Here is a 20,264-nt window from a genome sequence, read left to right on the forward strand (position 1 = left end):
TCACAACTACGTGAGAAAATCGGAGCTGTGTGAAGTCAGCCACCTTCCCCGGGCTGAGCTCTGCCAGGCACTGTGGCAAATCACGGCATTGCAGCAATGCAAATCCCACCGGCTCCCTCCCTCCCATGCGTGCTGGGCTGATTAAAGACCTTACTTGGATGATGTTTTTCTGGGCTTCTCCGGCAGCCTGATGTTGCAGAAAAATGCTGTAGAAAGCTGCCATGGGGCTGGGGTCTCCAACGCGGCCAAGTGATGCTCATCCCAGCTCTGAAGCAGCGTGACGCTGCTGGGCAGGGGAGAAGGTGAGAAGGCTCCAGCCAAAACATGGGTGCTCTCCCAGCACATTTCTTCCCACCTCCCTCATGCCTCCTCATCCTCCCTTTACCCCTCTGCTTCTAACCCCTCACTTCGCCCTGATTTCTCACCGCCACTTTCTGCCCCTGTGGGTGGCTCCCACCCAGCCCCACACATTTATCATTTATATTGCCCCTTCCACCTGTCCTCTCACCGTCCCTCCTTTTCCCTCTCTCGGCTTCTGTCTCCCTCTCCCACGACTTTCTCTTGAACACCAGCAGTGCGGGATCCATCTTAAAACCCTCAGCTTTGCTTCTTCCGTACACTTCTGCAGTGTCTGCAAAGTCAAATAAAACAAATGACGCCCTCTTAGTGACTTGGGAGCACCAGGCTGTGGTCAGGCGGCTGATACAGCCTCCACTGCCTCCCGCCCGAGCTGCCGAGCCCCATGCTGGGCAGAGGTTGTATCCAGCACACAACAAACATGGCAGGTGAAGGTAATTACTGGGGTTTATTCAGGTCAAGTGGGGAGAAATTCCAGCACCTTCTGGTGAATGGGATTTTTGTCCCACCACGCCACCCCCATGGCACTTCCCATCCTTCCCACGGTCATGCCAAGCAGACGGTTGGTCCTGCTGCGAGGTGTCGTTGAGCTGCCACCACAGCCAAAGTCTCCTCCGTGGCTGCTCGGTGCAGCAGGGGACAAAACAGGGGGAAGTTTTGCTCCGAGGCAGACATGGATCCCACAGCAATCCCACAGCAGCAGCTGTCTTAGAAGATGTTCCAACCCACTGAGCGGTGTTAGCCTCACACTCTCCTAGAAACCCTCTCCTTCAGGTAGAAAGGGGCACCGAGGAGATAGGACTGAACTAAGTGCACGTGGGTCTGTTTCTTTCGCCGCCTCGCCACAACTGTCACCTGGCTCCGCCGCTCGTTGTGCGGCTTAGCTACTTTCTTCTGCTTTGGTGACAGCCATCAATTCACTCACAATCATCACCATCACATGGAAAACATTGCCTGGCCAAGTCAGTAAACCACACACACGGGGCTAATATCAATGAACAACGTCACTGCCCAGAGAGCAACAGGTCCTTCAGCCCCAGAAGGAAGGGACGAAACTCCACATAGCAAGGAAAAATCAAAGAGGAGGCAGCAATCCCTCCAGAATCCTCAAAAGGCAAAGAGAAAGTAAGCAGAGGGGCAAATCAGGTGGAACAACGATGTGGTGGAAGGAGGAGTTGTCAGGTTTGTTTAGGAAGAATTTGGGATGGCTATCAGAAAGTATTTCTGAACTGCAAGCGGCATTAGGAAGTAGGACAGTGTCCTGCGGGATCTGCTTGCAAGAGCTCAAGCCAGGTGAGACAGAGCTCTAGGAAACATCTTCCAGAGAGTAATTCCGGTGGGGCAGGGTTGAGGGAAGAAACTGGATAGACGGTCCTTTCCTCCTTGACCTTCAGAGATGCCACAGCTGCGGAGGGGAGGCACGCAGAGGTGTCGGCACACAAGCCTTTCCTTTCTCCACTTGCTGTGGCATAAATCACTTGAGTATGACTAGTGACTGCCACAGAGGTTGCGTCACTGAGCTGTTGGCACAGAGGGCTGTCTTCCTTGCACACGAGCCAGTGTGGCAAAGGCCCTCTGATCTGGATGAGGGGGCTAGGGAAAGGGACGGAGGTGGACTAGGGCTGCCCCTGGACCATGGGCAAAGGACCTGTGGGCAGGGGACAGTGCTCGGGGGTGGGCACAGCACCCCAGCCCTGCCAGGGAGAGAGGCTGCCAGCTACCCTGTTGACACTCAGGTCCCCAATACACTCTCTCCACCCTTCCCACCCATGCTCTGATACGCTCTTAACAGCCTGCATTTCCTACCAGGATATTTTCATTTTGCTTGCCTCCCTCTTAGGCTTTCAAGGTGCCGCACAAAATTAGCAATTTAGGAAGTTGGGAAATAGAGGAATTAAAACCTGTTGCAGGACTGCCACCCAGATCACTTGGCATCACATTAACACACCCCTCCACTCTGTGTTTCTATGGGTGGATTGTGCCATTCCCATATGAATACTGTGGGCCAGGGAGTGAAGGTGCGTGGGGACAACGGGTTAACCTTTGCCACAGGAGGTTTTGGTGGCTCTATTGTGTCCATTCCCCTCTGTTCCACATTATCCTGCCCGTTTGGGAATGGAGTGGTTACTCGCAGGCTGGAACACAGGCTTCTTCACTTTGCACATCTGTAATGAACAGTCAGAAACTCCTCAGTTCCTCTTGTAGGGGTCATGCCTAGGGGATGGCCAGCTGTTGCCAAACTTTCCTCCTCCAGCAGCTCCTTCTGCACAGAGACCATGGCATCTTGCAGCTGGTGAGTCCATGCTCTGGCATCATGACTGGCACCTTCAGGGTCCCTCTTCCTGGTGTTATCCTCTGGGACCTGGGTCACCTCAGTGTTGCCTCCATAGAAACCTCTGGTGCTATTGGTGAAACCTTTGCCCACATGGACCATGTGGACTTTCTTTCCAACTCTCTTCTTTTTCTTCCTGGTCGTGTTCTGGAAGAAGAGGCAGGTGAAGACCTGCTTGAAACGCTTGCGAAAATGCTTGGAGATGAGGGCGTAGACGATGGGGTTGAGGCAGGAGTTGGCATACGAAAGGCAGTGGGAAGCCAGGCGGCAAGCATAAGTGGCTCGGTTGAAGGGGAAGTGGCCAAACCAGAAGCACAGGATGACCAGGTGGTGGGGCAGCCAGCAGAGGCAGAACAGGATGGCCACAGCCACAATCATCTTGGTGACCTTACACTTGGCCTTCCGGGACTCTGCGATCCTTTCTATGGGGTCTATGGAGGTCCACAGGAACTTGATGGTCCTGGCGTACGCCAGGCTCACCACGATCACAGGCAGGAGATATCCAAAGACAAATGTGAGGATGTCCAGAATCTTTCGGCGCTGGTCCTCCCAGATGGGGACACAGATGGGCACCTTGTGGTAATGGACAATCTGGTAGTAACTGAGGTAAGGCCCTGCGAAGAGCAGCGACAGCAACCAGATTGCTGCAATGGCCACTCCTGCATTTCGTGAGGTGCGGAGATCCCGGGACTTCAGAGGATAGCGAATGGCCAGGTACCTGGTGGGAAGGGGAAGGAGAGATGAAACACAACATAGGTTGTGTGAGATATCTCTCCTGCCCTATGGAACTGCCATCTGTGCAACCCTGCCCATGCAGCCACCCATCTCTCCCTCTCCTCACCTCATGGGATGGAAGGTTACAGTTAATTCACACGGGGTCATCCCAACAGTGGGTCTGGGATCTCCACTCACTACCCATGCTGCTGTGCTAGCTCAGGAAGGGCAAGCAGCGTGCCACTTGATCCAGGGAAGAGAAGGACAGGAGCAGGACCCAGAGGGCTCCCTCTTCTCTGGTGCATTGCTGCCCTGAGGCTTTGCTATTCTTGGTTTCACATGGTGGACACCAAGCCTCAGTGTATGCCTGCACTCCTCCTTCCCAAGCGAGGGCTGAGTAACCAGGCCGAGAGCTTGGCTCGGTTCTGGGAGAGGGCACAGCAAGACGGGGAGACTGGCTTTGTTGGCTGTGCCTCTGGGAAGACTCTACATGCTTCTTACAGGACTTTCAACAGGGTAAGGACTGGCCTTTCTCCCACCACTTAGCTCAAGGGTAGAAAACACATTGTCCCTGAGCTGAGGGACTCAGAGGGGAGGGGACGCTTACCTGTCAATGGAGACGGTGGCCAGGGTGAAGCTGCTGGCGTACATGGTGAGGTAGATCAGGAAATGCACAGCCTTGCAGGCAAAGGCCCCAAACAGCCACCCATCCAGGGTGTAAATGGTGGCCTGGAAGGGGACGCAGCAGACGATGAAGCACAAATCAGCCATGGCCAGATTAAGGATGAAGAGGTTGGTGGTATTGTACTTGATTTGTCTGTTCCGCAGCAGCACGGCCAGCACCAGTCCATTCCCCACAGTGCCCAGGAGGAAGATGAGGGAGAAGATGACGGGCACGATAATCCCCACGGCTCGCAGTTCCAGGCTGTCAGAGGAGGCGTTCCAGTCTCCCGGCATCTCCTCGTCTGACTGTGGGAACCTGTGTGGGGACAAACGGAGACACAGCACCTGTGCATGGCCATAGGCAAGTGGGTGCTGCTCAGTGTTGGCCACAGTGGTCACCAGAGATCTGGCCCTAAAGTGCCTGATCCCAGCCTTTGTCTGATGCCCACATTTCTCCCAGAGATGCCAATCCCAACCAGCTGGTTAAATGATGACATCAAGATCCTCATGACGGCGCTGGCAAGAATGCTGTTGGGATCAGTCAGCCCACATCTGCCTGGCTCGAGTGGAGAAGAAGCCCCTTTCTCCTGCCTGTATTCACAGCCCCACCATGGCACCGCCTGTGCTCCCAGCCCCCTGAAGGAACCCCCCTGCCCTGCCACCTGCTCTCCCCTACATTCCTCCTACAATCCCAAAGCCGCTAAACCTCTTGGGATTGCTTGCTTTGGCATGTCTAGATCCTGGCCAGTGTTCAAAAGGGGGAGGCCATGGGGAGGGGGGCTCCCGTGGGCTGCGAGTGGTCCTGGCACCCTCATCCCAGGCCTGAGCTTCCTCCAGGAGCAGGGACCCTGACGCCTGGATGACACCCCACAGCAGCAGCCCCCACCAAACTCCCGCCCCAAGGGAGCTCCTTAAACTGGGACCACCTCCACCCCGGAGCTGGCTGCCCCTTGCTCCCTTTGCTGTAGTTATTACTCCACAGAGGAGAGGTGACTCAGGGCAGGTCTTCCTGATGCTGAGAGGTGGTCATGGGCTGGACGGTGGTGGCTAGGAGAGGATGGGGGGAGACCTTGGGGCTGCCTGAAACACAACACGATTATCACTGTGAAGGAGTGTAATTATTACTGCAGCTCAAGGTATTATAATTTGCAGCAAAAGTTCCTCCAGCCTGGAGTAACGCCGTGCTCAGGCGGGGAGCACCAACAGCCTATCTCCTAATGAGCCTTTTCTGTGTTGTGCTATCATTAGAACAAATTGTCCTTCGCTGAGCAGCAACCAAGACGGAAAGACACTGTTATCTAGCAACTGTTGACATGCAATTAACTCTTTTTTGGGTCATGCAAGCTCCTTCGCCCCACGCTCCCCCATCCCTCAGCTCACGCCACTTCTTCCCAGCAGCCTCTCTGTATTGCACTGAAAGGTTGTCCCTTCCTCCCTGGCTCTGTGGTCCCCTCTGTCCTACTGGAAACTATCTGATTCCTCCATCCTGACCCCATGGGATCTCCTCACTTGAGCAGAGGACCCTGGTTGTCCTGTGGGCACACACTCACAGAGAGGCAGTGTGGCATCTCTGGGCACTGTTGTGTCCCTGCTCAGGTAGCCCAAGGCCACCTCTTCCTTGGGAAGCCGACACTCACCTCTGCGAGGAAGGGCCTGCAGCTTCACCGCTTGCTCAGTGGAGGCCTCCAATGCAGCCTGGGAAAGCAGCGTTGAGGAAGATGTGGGCCACCGAAGAGTTTGTCCAAGCAGTCACCCCTGCCCGGTGCTCCACTGCCAACCCCTGCCCGCTTCCAGCTCTGCTCTCTCTTCTTCTGTCTCCCACACTCGTCTCTCCCCTCCTGGAGCTCCTCTCTCGCTGTCTCCCCCTTTTCCCTCCCTCTGCTCTAGCTGCTGATCCATTGATCTCTGTTGTGTTTTTTTTTTTTCCCCTCTCTCTGCGGTTGGGTTTGGAGTTAACTCCTCTCTGCCCAGCCTTCCCAAAGGCTCAGAGGCTCCCTGCTCCAGCGAGGAGAGGGCAGCCAAGAAAAAGTCTGCTGCTATGTAGTGGGAGGATGGAGGGGGACAGGGTCCCACGGACCCCGGCAGGCCCCCCTTAAGGCTGGGTGTTCAGGATGCGTTGCCCAGCACCTCCGGGGAACATGAATATCCCACCATGGTGAGTCTGGACGCGGCCTCATCCTTGGGATATGGGTCTAAACCCTCTGGAGCACGAGCAATTAATTGCTATTACTAGCTGTTATTAATTAATTGTTAGTAGCATGGCACAGAGCAGATTGAGTCTCTCCCACAATGTCTGACACAGAGAAGAAGGGGAAAAACAGGTTTTGGTTTCCATCCAGCCCGGGTCTGCTTTCCACCAGCATTGCCAGGGCACTGCAGTGTGGGGAGGGAGGACAAGCCACGAAGGGAGGCCATCGCCAGAGGTTCAGCTCCCTCACTGCTGCCTGGGACAGCATGTGTGATGGCTGATGTGCTGAGAGGCGACAGTGACCCACGCAGCCCTCCTGCCCCCACCGCCCTGCCACCATGTCCATCCCCGTGAGTGATGGGACCGGTCCCCTGCAGACTTCCAGGTGCGCTGAGGCCAAGCGCAGCTAGACCTGAAGGCCACCAGCTTCCCTTGGCTGGGAAGGTCCTGGGCGCCTCTTCCAACGACGGGGCAAGATGCGGAGGAGGAGGAGGAGGCGCCGGCCCCTTCCCCTCCATGGAAACCCCGACGTCCCCGTCGGCGGCCTGGCGGGAGGGACGCTGCGTCCTCCCCTCCGGCGGGAGGGAGCGGGGTGTCCCCGCCGGCTATCAGCCGCGGTATCCAGGGAAAAGGGGAAGGCCGCGCCTCGGGACGCGGCGATAACCCGGGGGATGCGGCGGAGCCAGAGCCCGCAGTGCCGCTTCGCCATGGAGGGACCCCGCCGTGCCTGCCTCCTCCTCCTCTTCCTCCTCCTCCTCTGCCTGCTGCCGCCACCGGGCACCCCGGGCCCGCCGCCCCCGGAGAAGCCCCGGGAGCCGCCGCCGCCGCCCTCCGGCACCGCTGACCCCGCCGCCCACCTGCTCCGCGGCCGCCCCTCGGCCCCGGTGCGGCCCTACAGCCTCTCCCTCTCCCCCGAGGACTACCGCTACTCCCCCAAGCCCCGCCACCTCCGGCCCGGCCGGCTGCGGCGGCTGCTGGGCTCGGCTTTCGACCCTTTCTGGATGGCGACCGAAGAGCCCCGCGGCCGCAACGGCAGCGTCCCCGAGGCGGAGGAGGAGAACCTGGAGGCGCTGAGCCGGGACCTGGCGGAGGGGGCCGGGCGGTACCGCCGCAAGTTGTGGCGGGAGGCGGAAGGGCTGGAACTGCCCCCGCTGCTGCCCCCCGGCCCGGGGCTTTCCCCCGAGCTGCCGGGGGTGCTGGCCCGCCGCCTGCGGCAGTGGCTGGTGGAGCGGGCCGCCTGCCGCCTCACCTCCGCCTGGGTCGACCTGGGACCCGTCTTCTGGCCCCGCTGGGTGCGCCACACAGCCTGCGACACCGCACCCCCCGGCTGCTCCTGGCCCCCCGGCATGACCTGCCGCCCTGCGCAGCTCACCCACATCAAGCTGCTGGCCTGGCACTGCTGGGCGCCCCGGAGCCCCGGACCCCAGCACTGCGCCTGGCGGCAGATCCCCTACCCCGTCGTGGCCGCCTGCAAGTGCTCCTGCCGTTGAGGGGCCCGTGGAAGGACCCCCGACCTGGCGCCTTTTCCTGCAGCCAAATGGACCGAAGAAGCGAGGGGCTGCCTGGATGCACCCACGAGGCTGGGAAGACGAGGTGGAGGCGGGGGGGGGGGGTCCCAACTGGAGAAATAAACCACCAGAAGGAAGCGGGGACTGGCTGCTGCCATTGCTGTTTCTCGTCATAGTCCGTGGATGGGTGGAGGGGAACACGGCTGCTTCGCCCCTCACCCCTCACCTGCCAGCGCAGGGAGGTTGCACCGGTGAGGGCCCTTGTATGGCATTTATCTCTGGCGAAGGACGCGGGATGGGAAAATCACGGCACCCGATGGCAGGTTCAGACCCCATTTGCATCGGCCCCAGTGGGCTCAGTTTGAGCCAGGGCATCCCTGCGGGCAGAGAGAAAGGACAGAGGGACACCGGCTGGGAAGGGTCAGGGGGAGGTGGGTCACACACAGCCTGGAGAGGGGATGAAGGGTGTCAGTGGGAAGTGGGGGCGGGTTTGGGGCTGTGAAGGGACAGCCCGGTGAGGGTTATTTGGCCAGGCAGGTGGAAGAACTTGTGGGGGGCAGCAGGGATTCAGGGCTGGAAGAATCCGTGGGGGTGGGTGTCTGTGGAAACAGGATGGGACAGCACATTTCCCTACTTGGAGGTATAACGGGAGAGATATGGGGCTCCCATACACACCCCACTTGGTGGTGAAGGTAGCGTCTGGGCACCAGGGGGTTCTGGCAGATCAGCATAGGGATCTGGGGTGGGTGGTCAAGCCCAGGGTGGGAAATGGGTCCACAAAAAGTGGTGTTTGCCTCTACATTTCACCCAGCAAAAGGTCCTCTGCTTTTTGGGCTAAAAGCTGCAAACAGCTGCAGATCAGACCTAGGTCGGGAAGCCTTGAAGAAATAAAAGAGCTGGAGGCTTTGCCTGGGAATGCAATGTTAACACAGCGCCTGCATTATTCATTTCCAGCCTGCCATCGTCTGACCCTCCTGCCTTCCCCTGCGCCCCGGCACTCGCTCTGCCGCCCTGCAAACCGCAGTCTGCTGCAGAGCTCGGCCTTGAAGCAGGCAGAGAGGCAACCGGAGCCAGGGGTCGGCTGCCGAGGGGCCTGGGAGAGACGGAGGGGAAAGGGAGGTCAGGGCGCCTGGGGAGGAGAGGAGAAGGAGGAGGAGCTGGGGGGAAGCACACATGTGCACGCAAGAGCAAGCGTGTGGATTGCAGGGGAGGGAGGCTGCTGCTGCCCTTGCTTGCGGCTGAGCAGCGAGAGCTCTATATGACTGAAGAAAGACTTCAAAGACGGAGCAGGGTTAAACTGCTTGTGGTGGCTGCCCTGAGCGCAGCAGAGACACGGGCAGGATGGTAGGGGTGGGCAATGGAGGTGGGCAAGTAGTGGGGAGCAAGGGGTGAAGGAACATCGGGCTCCAACAGCAGTGATTTGGTAGAGGGACCCAAACCCCCCCCCCCCGCAGAAGCGCCCATCAGGCTGAAGCTTCATCCCCTCCAGGTTGCAAGAGGGGCCTGAGCGCGACCCCTTGCCATTTCCCCATTACATTCCCCATTCCCAAAATACTGCCCGTTGACAAGGGGGGAGGGTTTGCAGCACCCTGAGGGCCTGGCACCACACAGAGGGAACTCCACATCATACTTTATCAGCAGGCTGAGCTCAGGACCCTGTGGAAATGGAAAATTAAATAAAATTGGCACACAGTTACACTACCAGGTGCTCTGACAAGGTCTGGTGGCAGACCCATGGAAAACGCATTTGTCCCCTGCCCTCTGTAGCACGGAAAGCGCTGCAACCCCGCATTAACTTCTCTATGCCCCAGCAGTTGCTCTCGTTCGGGTCAGACGCATTATTGCCCTCATAGCTTGCTCCCTAATGGCAGGTAGCATTTTTCAGAGCAGGTCTTTGCTGGTGCGACCCAGTGCTCCGGCACCCAAGCTCAGCACAGCCGCATTTCGGCTGGAGTGTGTCTGTCCCCGGCTGCAGGCAGCTGGGACTCAGTTCAGCACGTGGGCAGGTGGCAGGAGACACATGATTTCTCATCTAGAGCAGAAGCGATGCAAACAAAGCAATCCTGAGAGATGCCCACGACCCACTTGTTCCCGCTTAAGTGCTAAATTGCTACCCCAGCACGGCTCGGGGGAACAAATCCAGAGATCCCAGCCTGCTGTGTGTTCTCCGCTGTGCGAAAATTGCAGCTGACAGAGGAAAATTACAGGTTTCTGTCACCTGCTCTGCCCCCAGCCTCAGCCCCAGGCAGACACAGGCCCTCTTGCCACACTACTGGCCTCTGCCACCTCGTCTTTCCCGATGCCCGATGGCCTCTCTGGAGTGAGATGCAGCTCCCAAGGCAGGTTTGGGAATGCCGCAGCGATGGACAAAGCCTTGGAGCCAGCCCTGGGGACCGAGCGAGCCTCACGCCCAACACCCCAGAGTGGGAAGGGGAGAAAGGAGGACCAGAGCTTTGCCCAGCCCATGCCCTCTTTCCCAAACCAGCTGCTGGTGGCACAGGTTGCCAAGGGACTGGGAAACCCTCCCTGCCTTGGTGGGGAATTTCAGCAGGCAGATCTGCCACTGTGATGCTGCTGGACCCACAGGAGATGTGGAGGAAGCAGGAGACCTCACGCATACCGGCAAGGAGACAGCAGGAGCTGCGGCACTTCAGTGCCTGGACTGAAGCTTCGAGGAAGACACAGCAGAGTGTCCGGTCACAGCAAGAGAGGATGGGGATGAGCTGCAGCTCCCGGATGAGAAAACAAGAGCCGGACGAATACCCACTGCACTGCAGGACACCTTTAATGACACAAAAGCTGGTTGCCAGCACCGCTGCCAGGATGCTGCAAGAGCCACAGCCTCCCACAGGCTGCGACGTCTCGAGGACCGGTCCTGATTTCGGCAGCGTGCTGCTCAAGCCCTTTCCCCCGGCACAGGCACTTGGATCACGGGCAAGGAAGGTGCCGGAGGAGGCGTTTGCTGACCCCTCAAGGCAGCGCTCCGTGTTTCCGTCCCACCTCAGTGAAAGCTTCCACACAGCGATCAATGTCTTCATCGCTGTGCACGGCTGATATCTGGACCCGGATGCGGGCCTTTCCCTTGGGGACCACGGGGTAGCTAAAGCCAATGACATAAATGCCTGGGGAGGAAACGTATCGGGAGTCAGAGCTGGCTGGAGGGAAGGAGGCTGAGGTGGCACTGGGTGACAGAAAGGCTTCTGGATCCTCCCTCCCCTCTCAGTAACCGTTTCCAAGCTTCAGGGTTTTCAAGTGGCATCTGCTCCCAAGCATGGAAATGAGAGTTAGGGACAGTGATGGGGATGGAGTCCAGCATGGCAGGGCAAGAGGGCTAATGTAAACCCCCCCACACCCCACCCCTCAAAGAGAAAGGAGGTGAAGCCTGCAACGTCTGCAGGAGACCACAAGGAAATTTGCAGCTGGAGAGTACAGGAAAAACAGATTTCATGCAGGAACATCCTCTGGAGGAGGGATGGTGGTGGCACCGCCACCGGCTGTTCCTTCCCTCAAGGCATGTGTCTGCATCCAGAGCTCCCTCCCCAGTTCACCTCTGTTCAGCATGTCCTCAGCCATCACTGCAGCCAGCCGAGCGTCCCCAAGCATGACAGGACAGATGGGGTGGTCTTTCCCTGAGATGGTGAAGCCAGCTGCCGTCATCTTGCTTCTGAACCTGGTGGAGAGAACAAGAGGATGAGTGAAGCCTCATCACCCCTGTCCTTGGGGACTGCTGCCCCGCTTTCCCCTGGGAGTCCCTGCATCTCCTGTGCAGGGGAAAAGATCTCTCTTTTTGGAGTGACCTTTTGCCGTTTCCTGCTCAATGGCAGGGAGGCAGCAGCTGCTTGAGAGGCAGATGTGTCCCAGCTCATAGAGCATCCAGCCGTGATGCATCTGCCCCCACATCTGTCTGACACAGAGGCATATCCTGCAATTTCCCCTGAGACCTCCTTGGCCATGACTTGCAAATTGCCTTCACGGCTGTCACTGGGGGGGGCGGGTGGGGATGGTGAACAAACACACGTGGACAATTCATTCCAAATGAACCTCTCCCCCTGTTCCCACACCCCAGTACGACCCCCTCACCGTTGGGTCTTGGCAGCCATGGACTGTGCAATAGCATTGCTCTCCATGAGGAGGTCCAGGGCCTTGGACGCACAGCCCACCACGGCAGGGGGCAGGCTGTTGGAGAAGAGGTACGGGCGGGAACGCTGGCGGAGCAAATCGATGAGGGGTTTGGGGCCAGTTGTGTACCCGCCTGCAGATGGAGGACAGAGAAATGGACAAGGCACCACAGGGTGACCTGTTCAGAGTGGAGCCCCTCAAAGCCAACCTGTCACCTACAACAAGAATTTCAGTACAAACCAAGCCTAAAAAAAAAAAAAAAAAAAAATCACAGCTGATGCCTTTTACCCAGAGTTTCCACCTTGACCCCGAAGGCAAATGAATAGGGAAGATGAAAGCAGAAGGAGCACACAGCAGGACCTCCCTTGGCCCTGCAGCAGGGTCTCAAACTGAGCCTCATGCAACCAGCAGAAGAGGACAACATGCATTTGTTGCTCTGTCATTAGACAGAGGAAGGAAACATCAAAGCGATGCTGTGGAGCTCTTTAGCATGTGGAGGTCCTTCAACAGGGAAATGCCTTCACCTGCAGCTCCTCCAAGAGCTTTCCCCAGGGTGGAGTTGATGATGGTGACTTTGTCCATCACTCCCAGGAGCTCATCGGTACCCCTGCAGAAAAAGGAATACCACATTACCAGCTGTGCCAGCACGCACCAGGGAAGCTGCTCTACACCTGATGTCTCAAGGGAAACAAAGCGCCACCAGACAGGTCTCTGGTGTACCCCCTTCTGGTAAAGGAAGAACACTCCCTGTGCTAGTTCAGCCCAAGTGTTGACCTTCCCTTCTCCTGCAGAAGGGCTAAGCTGGGATCTCCCGAGATAAGGGATGAAGAAACCCATGCTCTTACGAATGGGAGAGCACTCAAACTTCCCACACAAAAGTTTAATAGTCCAGAGAATTGGACATCGACGTAGGTCTTGTACATGCCTCAGACATGCCACACCATTAGCATACTCCAGGGAAAAACAGTTGCCTGGCTAGAGTAGACAATATCCTCCGAGGTGGGCTGTGCACATCACTGATGTGCTGCCCTAGATGTACACAGGCCTAAAGCACCCGTGTCCAGGTCTACACTAGTGGAACCAACCAGACATAGCCAACGTGCTCTGCAACTTCATGTCCTCCAGCCCAAAAAAGCAGGACTGGGCATGGCCACCCACCTGTTGGATCTCTTGAAACAGTGTTGTAGACAGTGTTCACACTGAAACACAGTGTTGCACCAGGTTCACACTGAAACTGGCACAAGTCACCAAGCGCTCAGTGACCATTCCCTCTTCCTCAAGCCACTATGCGCTTAGATACCTCAGTGCAGTCAAACAGTTGGTTTTGCAGCTGGTGGGACCACAGAGCCCACTGGGACAGAGCAACATGGTCTACCTCAACTCATGGGATGGCTAGCATGCCCCAAGGAAGGAAGATTACAAGACTAAAAGACCATCCTAATATTTCTTCCTTATGAAGACTTAAACTTGAGAAAGCTCAGTACTACAAGGTCTGGAATATACTAAAGCTCAGCACGACCATCTCTCTTGTTAGTGATGAAGTGCCACCAGGAGTGGCATCCCTTCTCTTAAAAGGTCCCTCTTGCACCATCATTTTGATCCACAATGAAAGATTTGCCACAGCCTCAGTGAGAAAACGAGGCAAGTTTTCTTGCTTAGTTCCCACTTCTCACCCATTTCACACCTTAATGTGGACTTGCCAGCTTCCCACACGAGATCTGCCTAGAGAGGGGAGAGCTAGAAGGGAGCTCTTCATAGAGCAACTTTTGGCTTTTTCAGAGATGCCTTTTTCCTCTTGTCATCTCCTGCACTATCCTTCCATCTGAGGAGGGTCCCATTGTTCATTCCTACAGGTGTTGTCTCACACAGGTCTCTACCTTCCAATAGAGAGACAGCAGGAAGGACCACCCAAACAAAACAAGCATGGGAAGCGTCCATTCTCAGCAAACACCTGCACAAGTGCATTACTTGGCACCTGGAGGATCTCCAGGGATGGAGGAAAAAGCTGCCCCGAGGGAACTAATCAAAGCTAACTCCACAAAACCCCCAAGAACCAAGCATTTGAAAGTGATGACTGAGAGAAGAAGGATTTGGAAGTCAGGAAGTCCAACTGCTTGCCAAGAGAGGCAGATGAGATGATCGCACCATCCCTTACGCACACAGAAGTGGCTGTCACGTTGGGATGGGTCATTGCTAAAGTACCTCCCTTCAATCCCCTCAGGTGCCCCAAAGATAGGGTGTGAAGCCTTCAAGAAATGGTGGCATCAGAAATCCCTACACAAAAATACGTTGGTTATCAGCGCCTTTGGCCTTGCTTCAGAGGTAGTCAGGGTCACAGGGGAGAAACAGCCACTTACCGGCCATTGGGTCCCAGGAAGCCTGTGGCATGGCATTCGTCAATGAAGACCAGGGCATCATACTTCTGGGCCAGCTGGCAGATCTCCCTCAAGGGTGCAATGTCACCATCCATGGAGAAGGCACCGTCAGTGGCCACCAGCCGCAGACGATGTTTCTGTGGGAGGGAGAGCGGCATCCCCAGGGGTGAAGATGTCACCCTGAGGAGAGAGGCTGGCGGAGGAGACCAGAACATGGTCCAACTCTGGTAGGTAATGGATATACCTAACCAAGATGGGGGGTTTGCACTGCAATCAGCTGCTTCCCCACCTTGCCTATCCATGCCTACCCGTGCCTATTGGCAAAACCGATGCCTATTGCACGGGAAAAGGCAGAGCTCACCCTTCGGGGCTGGTTACTGCACAGGTAGCACAGCCAAGCGAGCACCCTCACGTTGGGGTGGGAGCAGACCTCCGTACCTGCGCCTCCTGCAGCTTCGCCTCCAGGTCCTGCATGTCCATGTGCTTGTAGCGGTACTTGTTAGCCTTGCACAGGCGGATCCCGTCGATGATGGAGGCATGGTTCAGCTCATCCGACAGCACTGCATCCTCCGGGGTCAGCAGGGCCTGGCCGTGCCAAACAAAATGATCATCCTTTGCTCCGGGGCAACACATCACTGAGATCTTCCAGCGTCTCTCAGAGCAGAGGACAGGGCTGTGTTTCATTGCAGCTGCCACGTCTCTCCTGGCACCGCTAAACTTTCCATTTTCCTTACCAGCCACCTTATAGCTTGATCTCCTTAGGCCAGGCTCTTGTCTGTGGCTTCTGAGCTCAAAACCTCCCTCCCCTTCCCCTCCCTAGGAGTCCTGGGGGATCACCCCTTCCCCTCACCTACACTTCAAGGGGGAGTACACACGACCCAGGAAATGGGAGCCCTCCCAAAAAGCTGGAGCCGTCTGGGAAAGGAGGAGGCGAGGGCTGTTTAAACAGCTCTATGTGGCAACCCCAGTCCAAGGACACCAAGTCAGGGTTCTCCACCACCGGTCACTGCCATCTTCTCTGTAGCACAGAGCTCACATCAGAGCCTCTGGAAGGCACGGCAGGCACATCATCATCGCCTCCCTCCTCCACGTGCAGCACAAGGAAAGCCCTACAAACCTCAAAGATACCAGCGTTGGCATCAAAGCAGCTGGCGTAGAGAATGGCATCTTCCCGCTGGTGGAAACGCGCGATCTTCTCCTCCAGGTCCTTGTGTATGCTCTAAAGAGAAGAGAGAAGCGAGCGTCACCGGTGGGGCAGCGCAAGTTCTCGCTTGCCCGCTGCTGTTAGACGCTGTCTGCAAGGGAGGGAACAGCCAAGTTTTATCCTTAGAAAAGGTGTGTGTGTGTGCGTGGGAGAAGTTAACTGTGCTCAGAAAGCACTTGCAAACGCCGCCCTAAAATGCGGTTATGGGTTTAGGGGCCAAAAGCGCAGCAGGGAGACACCAAGCTCCCCACCCACAGGGGAGCATCTCTGAGTTTTCTCTGCGCTTCACCAGCCAGGGCTCTGAGAGGCCTCTGGCAGGGATAAACCGGGGTGGGTTAGACAGAGACGTTTCAAGTCAGGCTTGCTATAATTACGACCCTTAAGGGGAGGGGGAAAAGACATTCATTTTCTGAATCTGGAGGGGTGTTACGTTTCTTTGCTCTCTGAGGGGTTGTGAATGGTTTAAGTAGGGGTATTTCCAGATCTTTGGCGAGCGGGGAATTCATTATTTTTTTTTCCCCGCCTGGCCACGTGTACCTTAGCCCTGTGCCCGGCGGGGAGGCTGAGCGGAGAGGGAAATCTCAGAGGGGAGGCCGAGCAGGGGATGCTGCCCCGGTACCTGGGTACCGCAGATGAAGCGGACAGAGCTGAGCCCGGCACCGAACTTCTCCAGGGCCTCCACGGCCGCCCGGATCACCTCGGGGTGGCTGGAGAGCCCCAGATAGTTGTTGGCGCAGAAGTTGAGGATCCCTGGAAGAGAGAAAGAGAGAGAGAGAGAGAAACGCGGGCGTCGCAAAGGAGGATGAAGCCCGGAGCCCTCCCCGCCCCCCCCTCCCCGGTACGCACCGGCTCCGCCGCCGGCCAAACGGAGGTGGGGACCCTGTCGGGAAGCGATGACCCGCTCGTTTTTCCAAGTGCCGGCCCCTCGGATGTCTTCCAGCTCCTTTTCCAACCGCTGGCGGAGATGAACCGCCGCCGCCGTTCCCGAAGCGGCCCGGGGGCTGCCGGCCCCGCCGCCCCGCAGCAGCCCCCACGCCGCAGTCCCACCGCGCCACATCCCCGCTTGGCCACGCCCACGCCGGCGAGGGGGGCGGAGCCCCGGCGGCCAATGGCCATTGGCCGCCGGGGCTCCGCCCCCCTCGCCGGCCAATGACCATGGACTCCCGCGGCTCCGCCCCCTCGCTGGCGTCGGGGGCGTGGTTTCGATATGGCTCCGCCCCCTCGCCGGAGCTGCTCGTGGCTTGAATGGAGTCGGGCACCTTCCAGGTGTTGTTCAAGCCTTGGGTTGTTTTTGTTTTTGGGAAACCTCTTTTATTCCAAGGGGTTTAGGCACACGCGCACACACACACACACACACACACCCCAGGTGATCCCTGGGAGGGATTTGCGGCAAGCGCATCCACGGGGATTTAGGAACCGTTCGGGGAGACAGGGGAGGGGGAGGTGTCGTGTAGAATCATGGAATCGTAGAATAATTTAGGTTGATAGGGAACTTGAAAGGTCATCCCACCTCGCCCTGCAATGAACAGGGACACCTTCAACTACATCAGGTTGCTCAGAGCCCCGTCCAACCTGACCTCGAATGTTTCCAGGGATGGAGCATCTACCACCTCCCCGGGCAATCTGTGTCAGTGTTTTGCCACCCTCATTGTAAAAAATTTCTTCCTTATATTTAGTCTAAATCTACCCTCTTTAGCTCAAAACCATTAGCTCTCCTATTGCTACACTCCCTGATAAAGAGTCCCTCCCCGTCTTTCCTGTAGGCCCCCTCTAAGTACTAAAAAGGCCACAATAAGGTTTCCTCGGAGCCTTCTCTTCTCCAGGCTGAACAGCCCCAACCCAGCCTTTCTTCATAGGAGAGGTGTTCCATCCCTCTGATCATTTCTGTGGCCCTCCTCTGGACCTGCTACAACAGGTCCATGTTTTTCCTGTGCTGAGGACTCCAGAGCTTAACACAATAGTGCAGGTGGGGTCTCACGAGAGCACAGTAGAGGGCCCGAGGGATTTGGGAGCAACAGGCCGTCATGGACCTTGATGATCGAGAATCCCTGGAGCATTAGGTATCCCGACCTAAAGGATTTCAAGTCCTCAGCACAGGTGACTTGGACCCTCGTGTCTAGCTGGTTTATGGGTGCCCACTACAGAGTGTATTATAGGATTTGGGTACATCAAGCTGAATTGACCAAGAATCCTTTGGTTTGAGAGGTTTAGGACTTACCAGCTGAAGGAGACTAGGTACCTGAGCCTCAGGAATTTAAGCACCTTTGGCTGAAGGGGTTTATGACCCACAGGCCCACCAGGTTTGGACACAAAGAGCCCAGCTGGATCAGGCATCTCCATCCTCCCCTATAGCTGATTAGGGATACTGTGGCCAGGGTGGTTTAGACCCCTCCTGTCCAGCGTGTCCAGGAGGATTAGGCACCAGACTCTTGAAAGGGGTTTAGGGTTTTCAGCCTGGGTGGTCTGGGAGCCTTCCATCCAAGGGTCTCAGGAACAAGAGCCCAAAGGGATTAGGTGCCTCCAGGCCAAGGATTTGAGTACCCTGAACTACACAATTTGGGATCCTTGACGCTAAAAGGCTCAGGCATCATCTGCCCAAGTGATTTAGGATCATCAGTCCAGTGGATCTGGGAGATACCATGCAGGAGGGTGAGGACCCTGGGCCCATGAGATTTAGGCACAGCAAGCCTGAGGGGATTGGGAACCCACAGCCCCTGGGATTTCAGAGCTGCTGGACCAGGTGGTTGGGGATCTTGACATCCAAGGACCTTAGATGTCTCTAGCCAAGGGGGATTAGGCACCTCCTGCCTGAGGCTCAGACCCTGCTGAGCAGTAGGGCAGGCCAGGCCATCAGGACCGCCCAGCCCTGCCTGGGGAGGGGCGCTGGCAGGGGACAGGCAGGCCCTGGAGCTGTGCCAGCCCCCACTGGGCACAAAGCCAGAGCACTGAGATGACAGTGGGGCCGCCCTGGCTGCCCACCCCAGCCTTGCCCACGGAGCTGCCCACTGCCGTGCTCCGGCTGTTCCTCCCCGGGGAGCAAAGCTGCTCACGGCCGTGTTTGTCTCTCCTCCCCAGGGATCAGCTCCTTGAAAGCAAACGTGGACAGACCCTGGCCCCACTCCACCTCCTCCTCCATCCTGTTCCTGCCCCAAGAGTCCCCTCGGCAGCTCCACAGGCAGGTGGGCAGCCCCATCGCCCAGCCGGATGGGTGGTTATCTCCAGCACCAGGCAGACCTCACACCCAGCAGCCCAGTACCTCGCCTCGTCCCCATGGTGGGGACCCGGGGTGGCGGAGGAGGGAGTGGGGAGCCCCTCTTCCTCCTCCTGGGAAGGCTGTGGCTCTCACAGCTGTATGTCCCCGCTTCCCCTCCAAGACACGCAGAGCCTTTCCCTGGCCCCAGCGAATACACAACCCCCCCGGGAGCTGGGGCAGGATCAGGAATTGAAATCCTGTACGGCCTCAACAGACACGCAGGGTCACCATCACCCCCAACACAGAACAAGCAGCCCAGTATTAAAAAAAGAAAACAACAGACACACACAAGGAATTTCTGAGACATCGAAATAAAAACCCAGACCAGTAACTCTTAAAAATTGGAACTCTCCGTACCAAAGATGTTCCTTTTTTCTTTCATTAACTGCCTTGTTTTAGCTATTTCCAGACAGGAATAGATTGATTCTTTATAAAACACAATAGAAAGGGGTAAAAATAAAGGCAAAAGCTATTTACAGAAACCAAAGGGGAGAGTACCGAAACGCCCCTAGACTTCTCACTTCTTCTTGGGTGATTTCCGGGCGCTGGATTTGGCTTTGGGTTTCGACCGCTTTGCCTTCTTGGGCTTGGACGCCTTCAGCGACTTGACCTTAAAAGTCTTTGTCGTCTTGGCTTTCTTTGGGCTGGCCCTCGACTTCTTCCTGGCTTTCCTGGCGGCAGATTTGGGCTTCTTCGCTGGCGACTTGGCTTTCCTGGCCCTCACTGCTTTCCGGGGCGATGTGGATTTCCTGGCCACCTTCTTCCTCCTCTTCTTGGCCGGGGACTTCTTCGCCTTGCTGGCCTTGGCCAAGCGGAAAGAGCCGGAGGCGCCGATGCCTTTGGTCTGCTTGAGGATGCCGGCGGCGAGGAGGCGCCGTATGGCGAGCCTGATCTGGACGTCGGCGTTCTGGCCCACCTTGTAGTGGCTCTTCACGTACTTCTGGATGGACTGGCGGGAGGAGCCGCCGCGGCTCTTCTCGGCCCGGATGGCCGCCGCGATCATGTCCGAGTAGGTGGGGTGGGCCGCCGGCCGCCGTGCCGACCTGGCCCGCTTGGGTTTGGCGGCCGGAGCCGGGGCTGGGATCGGGCTGTCCGTCATGGTCGGTGCTTCGTTCCCGGGATGTTCCGCTATCCCCTTACGGTGGGAAGCCTGGCCCGGTCCGGTCCGGCCCGGGACCCCCGCCCCTGGGCGGGGAGAGGCTGAGGAGAGGAGCGGTGGGGAACGACCGCCGCGGACCCGGTGCCGGTGCCGGTGCCGGTGCCGCTCCCGACGCCGCCGCTGCGGCCGCGCCCGCCGCCGCCGGCATTTAAAGGCGCGGCGCGGACCGCGGGGAGGACTGCCCCGAGCGCGCCACCCCGCCCGCCCGCCGCCGGCGGTGTCCCCGTGTGTCCCCCGCCACGCCCCGACCCGCCCCGGCGGCCCGGCCGGCTGGGACAGTGAGGGACATCAGGGGACGAGGGGGGACACCTCGGGGGCGATAACGGTGGGACAAGGAGGGACAATGGGTGGGGACAAGGAGGGGCACTTGGGGGACACTGGGTAGGGACAAG

General features: G+C 57.6%; 4 protein-coding genes across 5 annotated transcripts; 1 reads left to right on the forward strand and 3 right to left on the reverse strand.

Annotated features, from left to right (window-relative positions):
• Positions 1-787: 787 nt before the first annotated feature.
• Positions 788-5,899, reverse strand: GALR3 (galanin receptor 3). 2 transcript variants are annotated; one of them, XM_074572710.1, is made up of 3 exons: positions 5,704-5,899; positions 4,011-4,382; positions 788-3,407 (listed from the first exon to the last, which is right to left on the reverse strand). In XM_074572710.1, exons 2-3 carry the CDS (start codon positions 4,358-4,360, stop codon positions 2,510-2,512), a joined length of 1,248 nt encoding a protein of 415 aa, XP_074428811.1. In that variant the 5' UTR covers positions 4,361-4,382; positions 5,704-5,899; the 3' UTR covers positions 788-2,509. The 2 variants fall into 2 exon arrangements, with proteins under 2 accessions (XP_074428811.1, XP_074428812.1); XM_074572711.1 differs by lacking the exon at positions 5,704-5,899 and having other exon boundaries at positions 2,487-3,407; positions 4,011-4,416.
• A 1,026-nt stretch (positions 5,900-6,925) lies between these two features.
• Positions 6,926-7,920, forward strand: LOC141737753 (noggin-like). The gene has a single exon (XM_074572713.1). It carries the CDS (start codon positions 6,926-6,928, stop codon positions 7,742-7,744), a length of 819 nt encoding a protein of 272 aa, XP_074428814.1. The 3' UTR covers positions 7,745-7,920.
• Positions 7,921-10,529: 2,609 nt separating this feature from the next.
• GCAT (glycine C-acetyltransferase) lies at positions 10,530-16,546 on the reverse strand. Its single transcript, XM_074579375.1, has 9 exons — positions 16,307-16,546; positions 16,080-16,210; positions 15,374-15,475; positions 14,695-14,841; positions 14,239-14,393; positions 12,406-12,488; positions 11,843-12,014; positions 11,311-11,432; positions 10,530-10,884 (listed from the first exon to the last, which is right to left on the reverse strand). Exons 1-9 carry the CDS (start codon positions 16,515-16,517, stop codon positions 10,733-10,735), a joined length of 1,275 nt encoding a protein of 424 aa, XP_074435476.1. The 5' UTR covers positions 16,518-16,546; the 3' UTR covers positions 10,530-10,732.
• A 2,499-nt stretch (positions 16,547-19,045) lies between these two features.
• H1-0 (H1.0 linker histone) lies at positions 19,046-20,010 on the reverse strand. The gene has a single exon (XM_074572714.1). It carries the CDS (start codon positions 19,810-19,812, stop codon positions 19,231-19,233), a length of 582 nt encoding a protein of 193 aa, XP_074428815.1. The 5' UTR covers positions 19,813-20,010; the 3' UTR covers positions 19,046-19,230.
• Positions 20,011-20,264: the final 254 nt, after the last annotated feature.

This window comes from Larus michahellis, chromosome 1 (assembly GCF_964199755.1).
Source record: "Larus michahellis chromosome 1, bLarMic1.1, whole genome shotgun sequence".
Classification (NCBI taxonomy): domain Eukaryota; kingdom Metazoa; phylum Chordata; class Aves; order Charadriiformes; family Laridae; genus Larus; species Larus michahellis.